The sequence below is a fragment of the Pterocles gutturalis genome, unplaced genomic scaffold, assembly GCF_000699245.1.
Source record: "Pterocles gutturalis isolate BGI_N339 unplaced genomic scaffold, ASM69924v1 scaffold7030, whole genome shotgun sequence".
NCBI classification, from domain to species: Eukaryota; Metazoa; Chordata; class Aves; order Pterocliformes; family Pteroclidae; genus Pterocles; species Pterocles gutturalis.
In genome coordinates, this window is record NW_010138109.1 from 1 (window position 1) to 15996 (window position 15996).

Sequence of the window (15996 nt, forward strand, 5' to 3'; positions counted from 1 at the left end):
AGGCAAGAGACCCCCTCCGAGCCCTTTGGGTCCCCTCCGGGCACCCAGGGGTACCCCCTCTTTGTCAAGGGTCCCCGGGAAAGGGAGGACTGGAAAATCTTGAAACTCCATCTGTGACTTTGGCAGCTCCACTTCAGTCCTGCACAGCTGGATCATGGGCAGCTGGAGGGGGGCAAGTGGGTGAGCCTTGGCCTGGGCCCCGGGGCCCCCAAACCCGGGATGGGGACCATGGAAGCTGGACCCACCAGGTCGAGGAAGCCAGTCTGTGCAGAGTCAGGTTTGGGGTGGCCGTGGGGTTGTTAATAGGTTTGCTATGCAAAAATGCAGGCTGCCCATAGATGAAATAAATTGCTCACGTTTAACTAGATTAAACCTTTTTGCATCTATCTGTTAGCGTCTGCAAAAATGTTGGGGAAAATGTAACTTGGATGTGCTCTAATAATGCATTGAGAGGACAGTATTGGTGTGTGTTTGTATGGGCCAGTAGTTGGCAAAGAATAACCAAGAACATATGATGCAGTAATAATTCAAGTAATTTATTGCACAGTTTTAGAATTATTGTTTGCACTTTTACAGACGATGTAGATACCTTAACCCAGATTGCATAACTGCACAATGCAAATAATCAGCCTAATGTTATTGTACAAGAAAAATCAATGGCAAACCTTGTATGACTTGAGCACTGGCACAGCTGTGAGAGTACGCTGCCTTTATCCACAAGTTCCCCATTAATTTATGCACTGGGGAGCTTTAAAAACTGCTGAATTCTGGTGGGGGGGAGGGCTGGAGTGTTGTGCAGAGTCCTTTTACAGCAGAGCCTGCCTCTGTTGAGGAGCTGGATTTGTAAAGCACGGTTTTCCAAGGCTTGTTCACACAAGATAAGACCCAGAAAACAGTAACGTCTTCCAGCGCTAGTCCTCACTGAAACCCTGGGTGAACCGAAGGGGAGGTTGGCAGTGGGATGCCCAGGAGGGTGTGAAGCATCGTTCCTGTGCAGAACAGCAGCGAGCTGCTGGCGAGAGCGGGTGCACGAGCCCCTGAGAGCTCCCAGGCTGCAGGCATTAGTCCCCTTCAGCTCCGGGGGACTGAATGAAAATCCCACCAGCGAGGCAGGGAGCCCAGATTTCCTACCTGCCCCAGGGACCGGAGCCCACCCCGCTCCTGCAGAGCCGAGGGATCCGTCCGGAGGAGACTGGCTGTGCCGGGCTGCTGGGGAGGACTTTCCTCTTCAATGAAAGGTGGAGAGAAGAGATTGCCGTGGCACGGGCAGCACTCCAAAGTGCGCTTTTTAGTTTTCTTTTTAATGAGCAGCAGAAGGCAGGGGGAGGAGGAAGAAGAAGGTGTGCGGAAACAGGCATTGTTTCCCTGAGCGCCGGCTCCCGTGTGTGTGCACTGTGGAAGTCAGGCGGGGCTTGAGATCCTTGTTCGTTTGTCAAATATTTCTTGATGTTTTGACAGGGAAATGGATTTGTGAGTACAGGAGAAAACAAAAAACTGAATGCCATCTCGATGCGTTACATGTTTCACGCAAGGCGTGCGTTGCTTGCCTTGTTTTATAGTATCTGGCACTGGGAAGACAGGCTGAAAGATTTATGAGCTGGAGTTAATAGTAAAACAGCATATTACAGGCTCTATATTAATGTTCTTCTGCGCTGAAGTAGCTGGCTGTTTCTGGGGGAATTTATATGAGGATTGCTCGTCCTGTCGTTGCTGTGATGGTATTATAGGGTGGCCCGTCAGTCACCGTGGGGGGAAGCAAAGCAAGGATGCTGCTTCCCTCTCGGCTGGCAAATCAAAGGGAGAGGGGAAACGATGATTCCAGCAACTGCATCTGTGTATTAGCTGCACCTGCTGTGGGTATTGGGAACTGGGAAGAGCAAATGTCAGAGGCACAAAGGACAGGGAAGGAAATGAAGGAGGAAATAACAGAGGAAGATAATGTGGTCTGACAGTGGCCACGATTCAGGCTCGTGCGACGCACCTTGCCACCTCGCAGCTGCTCAGGGAAGTTGTGTGGTAGGACTGTCTCTTGAATCCCATGCTGGGATTTATCTGCCCCCATGTGCGCTGCCCTTAGCAGGGTTTGGGCTGAAGGTGCCATGGGGGAAAGCAGTAGGGGCAACTGGAGAGCAGTGCTTATTTAATGAATTCCCACAGATGGTGAATATGTAGGGGAGTCAGCCCCGGCACTGATTTGAGAGGTGGTGAGGAATGTGTGTTCTGGCATTTCTGCGGGGAGGCAAGCTGCATGAAAGAGTAGGCAGGTTCCCCTGGTCTGGAGGACCACGGGGAGAGGTCTTACGGAGGATTGATTCCTAAAGATAACAGAATATAGAACAGTATATTCCCTTTGGGCAGCAGAAAGCACCACTAGGGATGGAGGTAATATTCTTGGTCTTCTCCAGAGGCTGAGATAGCGGGTTAATGGTAAGATGAGAGCTCAGTTCATTGCTTTTGGTGTAGGGCAAGAAGACATTGATTTGTGGTAAGCCTGGAGCTCATCTGTGTGCAAGGAGAGTCAGACCCCATCGACTGGCCATGCAATATGATGCTGGACAATTCCATGCTGGGATATAATTGTGCTATTAGAGCAGCAAATGTCGAATCTTAGGAACCTGAGTCAAAGCGACCCTCTCAGTGTTAATATAACAAAATCATTAAAGATGGAATGTTAAGTGACTCCTTTGGTCAGAGACTGTCTTGCTGAAGATCCTGTCCCTGTGTCTGGTTAGCTCCATGTCTCTGGAGCCCAGAGTCAGTTTGGGGGTGGTTTGGAGGGTGCGTGTGGCTGCTGGCAGTGCAGGTAAGGCAGGAGGACGTTGGTGGAATTGAGGACATTGGAGGAGGCCCCATGCTGCTGCTCTTGCTGTGGGTGTTTGCATTCACTTGTCTGCTTTTGACTGGTTCATGACCCTGTACCCTCTTTAAAAGGCCTTCCTGTGCTTGTTTCAGAGCTTTGCGTTTATGTGCCACGTCCAGGTCTATTCTGGTCTGGCTTTGAGAGCTAATGAATTAACGTGGCCGTAACAGCTGAGACAGTGCACGGCCGAGTGCTTGGCACCTGGGATGTAGCAGCTCCCGGGGTGACTTGCCAAGAGGCACCTGTCTCTGTCGCAGAATTTTAGGAGGCTGGACAAGAGATGAGGAGCTTAATGTGCTACTAAAAACCTTGGCACTGGGTTTTTACATCCCTGACCCAGGAAAAAAATATTTCAAGGCCCTTTTATATTTTCCTGATAGGGTAATACATCCTATTTTTCACAGCCTGGGTCTGTTGCATGCTCCACTGGCAGTGTTTCTGAGTTTCTGATGCTCTGGCACAAGGGAGCACCCATTTCCGTGCCCAGGCTGAAACCCAAAGGTACCTTTCACACCTAAAGTGTGTGCACACCAGAAAGCTGTTTGTGAACAGCCAAGAGGTGAAGAGGAAATTATTCCAACTCCTAGCTAGCTAGCTAGCTTGCTTTTCCTCAAGGCCTATATCTGATTTTGTAACCTACCTTTTCAATTCCCACCTCCTGCAGCTGAGCCTCAGTTGAGCGAATTGGCTGAATTCCCACCTCAGCAGGTTCAGGTCTCTCCTGGTCACCCTCATCTTAAAGTCTCTGTCACCTCCGTGTCTCCTCACTACTTTACAGCCAACCACCATGTCCCAGGCTTGGGTCTGGAGCACAGGATCCCAGACTGAGCTAAACCAGGTCTAGCAGAGCTCTTCTGCTTGGGATCTGTGCTTCGGTGCCACTGCCTTACTGCTTGGCTATGGATTGGAGTCCCAAAACCACAGCTCCTTGTCGGTGCTAAATAAAAGCAATGTAAGATTTGGGGGTGCACAGGGCTTCCACTGAACTTGTCAGCACTCAGCACCTTTGAAAATTAGGCTGCACCTAGGTTTTACTAGATTGATAGGGTTTAGAAACTGTAATTGAAGTTGAAACCTCTGATGGGAGGGGTACACTAAGAATGACTTTGTACAAAGCAAAAAATTTAAAGAAACTATACCTAGGATATCCTCAGTGGGATGAGAAAGTAAAGACAGGAGGAAGGCAGGGAAAAAATTGGGTTGACAGGTGTTTTTAAGAAATACATTATTGTAAACTGGCTACTTGTGTATTAGCAGGAGGGTGAGTGGGGAGAAAGCAGGGCTCTGGGAGGGCAGTGCTGGCAGCATGGATCAGGCTGTGAAAACACATAGCCAGGTGAGGGGTTTGCGAGGAGCTGTGAAGCTATGAATGGGAGGAGGTAGTTGCTTTTGCTGGTATTCAGCCCAGAGGTGACAAAAAGACAGATTTCCACTCTTGCCCCAAATGGCAGGTTTATAACATGCAGAAAATGGCACTGCCAGTCCCCTGGCAGGCGGGAAGGGCTCCGAGCTCCACGTGTGAAGTTTACTGTGCGAGAAGTTGGTGGCTTTGGTGGCAGACAGAGCAGTTTGGACCTGGCTTGGGAGCTTCATTTTCTGATGGTGACATGTCAGAGAAGTACAAAGGCAGGCTGTTAGAAAGGCTGTGCTTCTGAGCACACACTGTTGATGAAGAGAAAGGGGATGCGAGCATCCTTCTCCAGCTTTTAACCTTACTTTCTGCAGCCAAGCACTGAGCGATGTAGCATTTGGGCTCCTTTGTCAGTTAGCAGAGGAGTTGTGCTGCTATGCATAATACACGAGCTTTAAAAGCAAACATGCATGTGGCGGAGGTGTTGGAAAATCCCTGCAGCCATTGGTTTCCCAGAGTAGTGTTTACAATTGCAGAAATACGTTCACGTTGCTGCTGCTCAACTCCTGATCATAGGTAGCAGGAAGATGCTTCTTAAATAAACAGCCAAGCCTGTATGGAGATTTTGTTTCATATTCTTAAGGACGACTTGGTGGTTTTCTTTTTTCCCTCTGGAGGATGCTACTGTGGAGTTTGCTACAGAAGCTGGTGTATGTTGGCTTCTGGCACTGGTAGCAATTGCCAATGTGTAATGTCAGGGTAAGATGAAAGGCTACAAGAGAGGGAACGGGAGCCCTCCTATTCCTGGAGCAGTGCTCAGGACTCCTGAGGCTTCTGACTGGGAGGTGACTTTAAAAGGAGTAATAAAAAACCTTGCAAGCCTGACTTTTGTGCTTTGCCATTTGGGTGGTTATTCTGCACTCGATGTGGATGGAGAGACTAGTTCCAGGGGCCATCTAAGGGTGGGAATGAATGGGGAACGTTTCACTCCCAATGGGAGTGAAAAGGGAACCCATACGTTTTTGGGAAAGAGAAAATATTTTTGTCTTTCCTATCAGTAAGAATAACAAAGACGAAGTGACCAAACAGGAGTTGGCAGACTGCATCATCCTGTGCTCTGTCTCTCCTGGTAGCCAACAGCAGAGACACCGACAAGGATATTCACAGCAGGCAGATGAACAGTCATCTGCCCCCCATCAACATCCTTTCCTAATCCATAATAGCTAGAGGTTGGTTTCAACTCTGAAGGCGCAGGGGTTTATATCCTTCCCAAGATGTTTTCTAGCATTAGCTGTGTTTGCTCAAGCTATTCTTGTTATCCATACAGATGTGCAGCCTTTGCTCTCCACCTCTGCCCTATCGTTTCGGGCTAGTGAAGGGAACCGCACTCCCCAGGTTTCTCTGGGAGCACACCACTGAAGAGGATGTTCTCTGTCCTTGATATTTCTCAGTCTTAAAATCCATCCTGATTGGCAGCCAGCCCTCTAGCATCTGCTGGATTGGTTTCAAGATTCAGTGGGATTTTTTTTTTTTTTTTTTTTGCTTAACTCTTTATTCTCTTTTGTAAATTTTGCAGTTTACAGCTGAAATGGGGCTCACACAGATTTTTCACGTGGGACCAGGCAGCTTTTCAGTTCCTGAATCATAAACTTAAGAGAAGGTATTTCTGGAAAAAGTGTCAGGGTATCCAGAGGAGGTGATTCAGAGCAGAGGAGAAAATAATGTTTTTAAATAAGCAAGATGATAATTATGTGCTCAGATAGCTTCTAAAAATATGTCAGACATTTATTCTCAGAAAATCTTCCTGAGAGCCATTTGCAGTCAGATATGAAAACAGCTGGGGTTGTCATGGTGTGGTAGATCATCTCTGGTTAGGCTAGGGCTAGAATTATTGCCAAACAATTTGACATGTCTGTACTTTCAGCCTCTCACGAGTTTGTAAGAAATTCTGTGAAAGCCCCGTAGCAAGCAGGCTGTGGTTGTATATCAGCCATTAGTTCAGCCCTTCCAAAGCTTCTGATGTTTATTCAGTTGCTTGCTTGCTTTAGTAGGCACTGACATAAATGAGCCTCCTTGGATGAAATCCTGATTCCATTTAAGTATTGATTTCATCGATGCTAGGATGACAGCCTGGAGTTTGGAAGCATGAGGAGGGGTTATCCAAGCAAGCCCTCTACTGCATGGTGAGGGAGCCAGGTCCCACCTGTGGCTGAATTACAAGGTCCTGCATATTATCTGTGGGTGACTTACAATCTTTTTTGTTTGCTGTTGTGTGTTGCTGTAGAAGTGGAACACAGTTTCCAAGCTAAATGACAAAATACTCTTAAGCCATGGAGTCCAACCAGGAATCCTCGCTCTTCCTGGTGAAGATCTTGGAGGAGCTGGACACAAAGCAGAATACTGTTTCTTACCAGGACCTCTGCAAGTCACTGTGTGCGAGGTTTGATTTATCCCAGTTGGCCAAGCTCAGAAGTGTGCTGTTTTATACCGCTTGCCTGGATCCTAATTTCCCAGCGACTTTGTTCAAAGATAAAATGAGATGCACTGTAAACAATCAGCAATCAAAGAAAATCATGGTCGCAGCAGATATAGTAACAATATTCAACCTCATCCAAATGAATGGGGGAGTGGCCAAGGAGAAACTTCCAGTTGCAAGGCAGAAAGTGAAGAAGAAAGAGTCCTTTGAGTCCTGTAGATCCGACACAGAAATCTGCAACGTGGCAGACTGCGTGCCCAACTGCGAGCTGAACGACCAGGAGTTCAGCCGAGGCTTTCCAGTCAGGAGGTCTTCAAAATGCAGAAAGATGGACTGCAAAGACTGTCAACAGTTTGTCCCCTCGTCAGAACCCAACTTTTTACTCGGGGTTAATAAGGAGATGAAGGGCCGGGCTGCCTCTCTAGACAGACTGCAGGCGCTGGCATCCTACTCCATCGCCACTTCTCCACCATGCGAGATGCAGAGTACGTACTTCCCCATGAACATTGAAAATGAATCTATTTCAGACCAGGACTCCTTGCCTATAAGTGCAGGCATAAAAGAAACCTTCATTTCAAACGATGAGCCGTTTGTGATGCAGTCGTGTGTCCAGAAAAGAAATATATTCAAAGAAGATTTTCATAATCTGATTACAATATCTCCCAACTTAATACCATCCAACAAAAAGCCAGAAGATGGACACAGAGAGCCTCAGAACAGGAAAGAAAGCTCTAAGCAGGCTTTCTTCAACCACAGCTTTGAAATGCCATACAGCAGCCAGTACTTGAATCCAGTTTATTCTCCTATACCAGACAAAAGACGAGCGAAGCATGAAAGTTTAGATGATCTTCAGGCTTCGACTTATTTTGGCCCAACTACTATTCTTGGCCCCCAGGACACCAAAAAGTGGACTGGAAAGCCAACCAAGCAAACTGCTTGGCCAGCAAAAAGCTGGAGTTTAAATACTGAGGAAGTACCTGACTTTGAACGATCATTTTTTAATAGGAAGCAGTCTGAAGAGAAGCCACGATACCAGAGTTCGAACAACCCATCTCCAAACTTTCCTTCAGCTGAGAGGCATCAGTCCTACCTAAACGCGAAGGATCAGCAACCAATTATTCAGGCAAACTACGCTGTGAAACCAAATGGGCATAAACCCAAGGAAATTCCTTCCATTCTAGATGTGGAGAAACATGAGCCAGTCAAAAAATTTAAGGATAAAAGCATTAACTGTACTTCTGTTCAGATCTTAAGCATTGACAGGACCACGAGTGTTGGGACACAAACAGAGCAGCAAATTCTGGACCACAAGAAATGCAAGGATTTGTGTGCGGCGGGCCAAGCCAAGTACGGAGAGCGACACTCTCTTAAGCAGTCGGATGATGACTCTGAAATCGTGAGCGATGACATCAGTGACATTTTCCGGTTTTTGGATGACATGAGTATCAGTGGGTCGACGGGAGTGATGCAGTCTTCGTGCTACAACAGCACCGGTTCCTTGTCTCAGGTGCATAAATCAGACTGTGAGAGCTCACCTGAGCACAATTTGACTAAAATCTCCAATGGGAGTGCCTGTAACAAACTGGAGAAAGTGGTCCGGGCAGATATCAGTAACACAGATGATGAACTGAAAACAAGTGTCTGCAAATTAGTTTTGAGGATTGGTGAAATAGAAAAGAAACTGGAATCTCTCTCAGGCGTCCGAGAAGAAATCTCCCAAGTCCTGGGAAAACTGAGTAAGTTGGATCAAAAAATTCAGCAGCCAGAGAAGGTCAGCGTACAAATAGATCTCAATTCTCTGACAAGCGAGGCTGCGTCAGATGAGAGTAACTCCCCACAGATATTTCAGTGCCACAATACTCCTCATGGAGGCAAATTAGAGAATAATCCAGAATGGTGCTGTTCAGATGCCAGTGGAAGTAACAGTGAGAGTCTTCGAGTAAAAGCCTTAAAAAAAAGCTTGTTTACTAGGAGGTCATCCAGATCATTAACAGAGGAAAACAGTGCAACTGAATCCAAAATAGCAAGTATTTCCAACTCTCCCCGAGACTGGAGAGCTATTACTTACACCAACCAAGTTGGCATTACGGAAGAGGAGATGAAAGAGAGAGATGGAGGAGAAAATAAAGACTGGCACAGGAAATCTAAAGAGGTAATTTCAACTTTAACTCACATTATAAGCACTTAAAAATAATCTAGTTATGAATGTCTTCCATAGTCATCACAAGCCTCAGGGTATGACAATACTTTGCCCTGCCATATTATGCCTGTCTTTATTGTTATCATAACTGAGCGATTTTGCACCTATATCTTCTTGCTTGGCAGCTACAATATGGTCAAGTTGTTCCTTAAAACCACTTTGCTCTTTTGAAAAGGGAGGGGGTAATGTGGGTGAGATCTTTGGAAGAGGACTGTATTCTTCATCATCAATGGTGATACAAGGAGGCAGGTAATTAACTTGGTGAAAAGGGCACGGGGAAAATTGAAATTCTCTGGTGGTTGTTTTAGAAGGGATATTTTGAAATTGCATTGTGATGGCTTTTACCAGACAAGTATGTGCATATTTAAAAGGCAACAAAATAGATTCATGGATTCAAATCCCTCAGGAAAAGAATCCTTGTATGTGTACTGTGAGACGCAAACTGTGGTTATGTTCTCTATATCTGACTTTCCTACTCATTTACATGAGCCAAACCTCCTGCTGAGGAAATGAAGCATAGCTATGGTCTTGTTCTGGTTGCTCAGAAAAGCTCTGCCCATCCATCCCAACAGCTGCTTGCTGCCGTCTCCACAGATCACAGAGCCATCGTGGCCGTCCTTGCGCTGGGCTCTGGTCGCTGCTCAGCTGAAGCTGTGCATGGTGTGGATGGTTGTTTCAGTTTCATGGACAGGGAAGAGAGTGGGGATCCTTCAGCTCCCTTGTCAATCAGGACTGCATGATGGGCATGCCGTGCCCCCTTGGTCTGCCCAGGATGAAATGCTGACTTTGCAAGTCCCTTCCTCACTCCTGCAGCAGACCATGGCTGACACCGGATTGGTACCATGGATGGTGCAGTGCCAAGGGGGTGCAAACTGGGGGCTTCCCATCAGACTTCTTTGGGTTAAGATTTGATCTGGAAGCCTGCATGGGGCTCTTAGCTTTTCCAGATCAGCTAGGCTGTTCTGGATGTCTGTGAAATTCTCAGAAGAGTTTTATATCTCTAAACAGTACAAACCCTAAATTTCCTCTGCTGCATCAACTTTGTGTGCATGTTATAGTGAACATGGAGTTGAGTCTGTAAAATTTCTCTTTGGTGTGGTTGTGAGAAGAGGGTGGGCAAATGGATTAAAGGCCATCTAAAACCTTTCAATATCATATGGTGATTCTGAAAGGAATGTCTCTGTCTTTTGTGTTTAACCCCCTCATAGTCCTGTTTCTTCTCTCCAATTCTTTTGAACCCTATTGCAGGCAGACAGGCAATACGAAATCCCACAGCCACATAGACTGTCTAAACAACCAAAAGATGCTTTCTTGATTGAACAAGTCTTTAGTCCTCATCCCTACCCTGCATCACTCAAGTCACACATGAAAAGCAACCCACTCTACACAGACATGAGGCTGACAGAGCTGGCTGAAGTGAAACGTTCCCAGCCATCATGGACCATAGAGGAATACACGAGGAATTCGGGGGATAAAGGCAAGATTGCAGCATTGGATCTACAAGTGAGTCCCATTTGTTTAATTTGAATGGCTTGATGGTGAATGGATGTTGCCAGAATATGCATTTAAGAAGGGATTTGGATAGCTCAGGATAGAGCTATGCAGTGATGAGCTTCTAATCTTGCTGATCCCTATCCATCCTGGCCAGGGACAAAGAAAATGTGGATATTTGATCGCTGAATGGTGATCCTTGACAGGTTGGTGCTCCCAGCATATTCTGCAATGGAGAGGTGTCTGCTAAGCCACTGTGGTGTTAGTAGCTCTAAAGAAGAGTTTAGGGGTAAAGAGGTGCAGAGGTGAACCAGTCCCTAGCTGCAGCAGGGCAGGGTGGTGCAGAAGCTGGCATTGCTGCTTTTTCTTCTATCCTTGTTTTGTCTGAATTGTTCACAGACAATCTGAGTGTGAAGGCTTGTTGCATTTTGCTAGGAAGATGAGACATAAAATACTTGTAGAAGATGTTCAATACCACGACTGTTTTTGAAACACATCATTCTTGCAGCTTTGAAGTGGCTGTTGGAAGCCAGAGTCATGTGAAGATCAGATCAGCTAATGGTCTGTCTTGTTTGCGTTTCAGTTCAGCTTGGAAGTGTGGAGGCTCTTCTGCAACAAGCAGAGCTGAGCAAGTTACTGGGAGACAAATACAAGCTTTGGATTACAATTTTCCCAAACTGGGATGTATTTGAAATCACAATCCTAATACATAACAGGCTGCCCAGACCCAGGACTGAGTGCCCCCATTGGATGCCCTCTCTAGCCTCATGAACAAGAGACATCTAGGAAGGAAGATACCTGAGCACAGGTTTAAAGAGGAAGCATGAAAAATGATATCCAAAATGTTTAAAGACCAGACAAACGTCTGTCAGTCTGTCAGACAAATGTCAGTCTGGTGCTGACCTGGGGAATTTTGGGCTCCTTGGATGCGCGTGCATGCCCCGGAGCAGAGCAAGCTGCCTCAGCTAGCTGTAGGTTTGGCAGCAGTTGGGGTACACTGACCTACAGCTCGGGGCTTGTCAGCTCCACACTAACGTGGCTCTGAGATCAGTGGTCTGTGTGGTGCAGCCATACTCGAGCAGGGAGTCTGCTCATCTCCAAAGCCTGTCGGCCAGGGAATGTGGCACGAGAGAGCCTGAGACTTGTGGCTCCACATCAGCTCCTGATGGCTCAGTGCTGAGGTACCTAACCCAGCCCCAAACCCATCAGACCAAGCCTTAGGAGAGCATCAGGATGCTATAAGAAAGACTTGGTTAGCCCAAGGATAACGGCCATGCCTCAGGACTCCATGTTAGCTGGTTTGGTGTTAAAACCATCACCCCACAGCGCTGTGGTGCAACTGCCATGAGTGTTTGTGCAGGAATTTGTGCACAATGTTTTGAACAACAAGTTCACCTCCTGGCTCGGCTCGTGCAAACTTCCCCATCCTCTGCAGCCCCTGCTCCTTGCTGTGGCTAAAGCGCGCTCGGAGAGAAGCCAGGCAGCACAGGGACCAGGCTGCATCTTGCCTCAGCTGCCTGCTGCTTTTTGGGTCTTAAAAGCTTTAGAGGGCTTATGAAATTCATAACCCTGGCATTGCAGACTGTATGCTAGAGTAAGGATGGGCTGGGAGAAGTTCCTCTGCAGCAGGCAGTCGCAAAGCATCCCTTACCTGCTGCGTGGAGACAACGAGGGAGGTGATATTTGGAGGCAAAGCTCCCCTGGGAGAAGTGTTCTCCATCTGCTCCTTGCAGGGCTGTTTCGTTCCCTGTAACCGGCTCTGCGCAACTATGAGCAAACCAGGGAAATCGGCTTATTGCCATCATTTATCTTTAGGGTAAAGGTGATAAAACTTTACCAGTTTGATTCTCTCCCTCCTAAAGGACTGTCAGAATTGCATCGGCTCCGCAAAGCCCGTGTCTAGACTTTATAATAGAGCTTACCGACAAACTTAAAAAATAGGCAGACTGATGAGAGGGGGTTTTTCAGAGTGATTAAGTTTATTAGAACTGAAAGTAAATACATTATGCTTTAATGAACATTCCTACATCTGGCAATGAAATGGGACAGGAAGCTGATTAACAGTAATGGGCCTTTTTAATAATGCATCTTCCTTCTGAAGTAGTTAAAAGGTCAATACCAAGGCAGAGAAATCCAAAACTGTAATGTCCTTGAAGCATAGCATGGCTGTCTTTGGGGTTTTTCTGCCTTTGTTTATTTAAAATTCCTCCTGGCACTTGACAAGTCTGCTGGGTTTTCCTTCAAAAACAAGAAATTGCAGAAGTACAGTCAGGCCAAAGTTTGTCCCAGGTGTGGGGTCTGTGTGAGATCTCATCGCTTTGCTCTGTGTATGATGATCCACGGGGACAAAACATTGTCAGGCTGTTTTCTGATGCCTTTAGAGATGAGGTTGTTGATTTTTTTTTCAGAAGGCTGGAACAGGTCATTCAGAGCCTGAATAGTACCATCTCAGACTCGGCTGATGGTCTCTTTCAGCATACAAGCGCTATCATAGAGATCTCCCTTAAATGGTCATAAAACTGTTGCTCAATTTTAATTGTTTATTTCTGCGGTAGCTATAAAATCACTTCTTGTAGTAGTTGTGTACATAAAGCAAACGCTGCTTTCAGGCAAAGCAAGGTTTCAGCCAGGAGCTCATAGCCACAAAATCTGAATTAGCCAATTAAAGGCTTATCCAAATCCCTCTCAAGTCAGCTGGAGTTTCTTTGTGCAGAGTCCAACAAGCTTTGGATCAGGTCCGTTACAAGCCCAGAACTCATGTGTGTTAGGATATTCTTATTGGAGCGTTTTAATGTGGAATCTTTTTCATTTAAAAAAAAAAATAAAGTCATTTTGGAGCCCCAGACACAGGAGACAGCTTTGAGGAAAAGCTGTCGTTTTTCAAAATGTTCTTTTTGCTTTATTCCTTTGTGCTCAGAAGTGCAGCATAATGCCTACTGTTTGGGTTCCCCCCATTTTTCCCCATTTTCCCTAACAGAAAGGATGAAGGGAAAAAAAGCAAGCAAGGTGGAAATGAAAAGCTTGAAGTGCTCAAATTCTAAGGAAGAAAAAACTAAAAGATTAAAAAAAAAAGCTCGGATGGAGACACTGATAAAATTCCCCAGGCTGCATTTACTTTTCTGACCAATGCAGATTTCCTTAACTTTTTTATTTTTTCTTTTTGTTGCCTGTATGGAATGTGAGAGCAAAGTCTTTAATTCCTTTAAGCATATTCTTAAAATCACCTCCAACCCAGAGAGACTCAGAGTTTGGCAATGAGCAGAGCATTGCCTCCTGTGGAAATATAGATTGTGCCACTGGGGTTAAATGGTCTCATCCATGGAGATGGTCCAGAGTAACGCGTGGTACCAAATTGTATGCCAGGTGTCCGGTTCCCCTTCTCCTCCAGCCCCTAAAACTGAGACAGCATCATGCATCCAGGTGACTTTCAGAAGATGGAGCTGGAAGGAGAACTTAAGGCTGAGGGTCACTTTGTCCCGGGTGACTTCATGGAACCCCCCTTGCAGCCCTCTCCCCGGGGTGCTCAGCACCCACTGCTGCGGTTGTGCATTCACTGGAACGAAGGGCCGGTGTCCCCAGGCGTTGCCGATGCGGAGGGGATCTGCAAAGCGGCCTGTCCAGAGGGACTGGGTGCTGGATGGGACTGGGCAATCATGCCCTGCAGGCAAGTTATGGTAGCAAAATTAAAGTTAGCTTTATAAAATATAGTGCATGAGGAGTGTATGTTAAGCACTCTTCCCATCAGCTGGGCTTTAATAATTAAAAAAGCAGTAACAGAGCAGTAGTTGCTGACATCTCTGCTGTCTAGCAGATTAAAGAGATTTTCTTTAAATGCCATCCAAGATGACGAAGTTTCCAGCATATCACAGGTGCATGAGGGATTTTGCAGTAGAATTATACTGTTGCAGGAGTTTATTTTTTGCAGGATTTTGTTACCACCTTCGTCAGCCGTGTGAAAGTGGGGGCAGGAGTTGAAGGGATGCGAGAAGCAGCAATAACCACTTTATTCTGACAGCAGACCCAGAGGCAGCTGGGAGGCCTTCAGGCACACCTGCTTTATTTATTTGTTTTATTAATGACAGATCCCAGACAATTAACAACCGTTTCCTTTTGATTTTTAGACTCAAGAATCTTTAAACCCAAACAACTTAGAATACTGGATGGAAGACATTTATACTCCTGGCTATGATTCCTTATTAAAACGCAAAGAAGCCGAGTTCAGAAGAGCAAAGGTTTGCAAGATAGCTGCCCTGATAGCAGCGGCAGCTTGTACGGTTATTCTGGTCATTGTAGTTCCCATTTGTACAATGAAATCCTGAACCTGCGGACGGACCTGTGACTCCCAGCCGTGTGCGTGTCAGATAGCTCATGCTGTGTTTCCAACGTCTGATGGCAAAACTGTAAGGAATTTGCTAAGGAGGAATGTTCTGAGGATATCCTGATGGAGAATGCTGTGAATGTAGGCAAAACACAAAACAAGAGAAACTTTTTTTTTTTAAAAGTATGATTTTAAATAACAGACTGCGTGGTGGAGTTAATGGGAACTCGGTTCAATTTTTATGCATTTTTAAATGTGCAATATTTTTTTTTCCCTAAAGAAACAATATAATGTTTTACAGAATCAGAGACCGATGAGAATCCAGGCAAAAGATTGTCTGAGCTATGTTGCATTTAACGGAGGTATGGGTACATGGAGGTGGCACTGTATAGAAGGGAATGTTCTATATGCATTACATCGGGGAGCTGAGAAAGTCTTAAAGCTCTCTACAATGTAGAAAACTCTGAATGTATTGTATTTATTTTATAGTACTTATGTATTTCATGATCATTTGATTGAAAGCAGACTGTGTAGCCATGAACAGAGTTCATTCCTATGTTCAGATTAAAAAGGGCTCTTTGTATTTGGTCTTGCCCTAAGACCCACTCTATCATCACTGAGTACTTAGATATAAGTGCAATGTGCTGCAGACCAAAAAGATTATGTTTTAAAGCAATCACGAGAGGTTTTAGTTGCTTCTGTTGAATAACATTTGCATAAAGCTGGCAAACTTGCCTTGCCAAAAGGGTATTATTTACCTCTGCAGACAGTGAAATTGTCTCAGTTTCACTCCTGCCAGCAAGCAAAGCTGGCAAATCAAAGCAACGCTCTCTTAAAGTTCTTGGAAATGGAATCTGAACAGTTATAATTTTTTTTCACAAAGTCTTTGTGCCTTTTTTTAGACTGTAGATTATATAGAAGTGTTTAATTTTGCTATTTTAAGCCCATAACATAAATCACAGCATAATGGGTACTAATGGAGGTTCTTTTCCTGCAAGCCTTCTATACAGTTCAGAGTGCTCCTCAAACAGCAGGGCTGGTGGTTACTGAGCACTTATATTAAGGGCACAGTTGTTCAGCACTAGCGGAAACTTGCTGTTAATGCAATGCAATGATCATTTGCTTCCCTCTTGCTAATGTACTTAAGAATGATGGTTGGCTCTACCGGACAGCAAGCAGGCTGCATCCCATGGGAAATGTCCATTTGATGCTCTATCCCAAATGCAAATAGCAGGTTCAAAGGAATTCTCGACCTAGGACAGAAACTACCTGCCATGGTTAGTGAAAGCAAATACCCGGA

At 45.7% G+C, this 15996-nt stretch overlaps 1 protein-coding gene across 1 annotated transcript; it reads left to right on the forward strand.

The window, feature by feature from the left end:
* The first annotated feature begins 6493 nt into the window (after positions 1–6493).
* KIAA1024 (KIAA1024 ortholog) lies at positions 6494–15372 on the forward strand. The gene is made up of 3 exons (XM_010082844.1): positions 6494–8839; positions 10136–10390; positions 14500–15372. The coding sequence occupies exons 1-3, from the start codon at positions 6542–6544 to the stop codon at positions 14695–14697; spliced, it is 2751 nt and encodes a 916-aa protein (XP_010081146.1). The 5' UTR covers positions 6494–6541; the 3' UTR covers positions 14698–15372.
* The last annotated feature ends 624 nt before the right edge of the window (positions 15373–15996 follow it).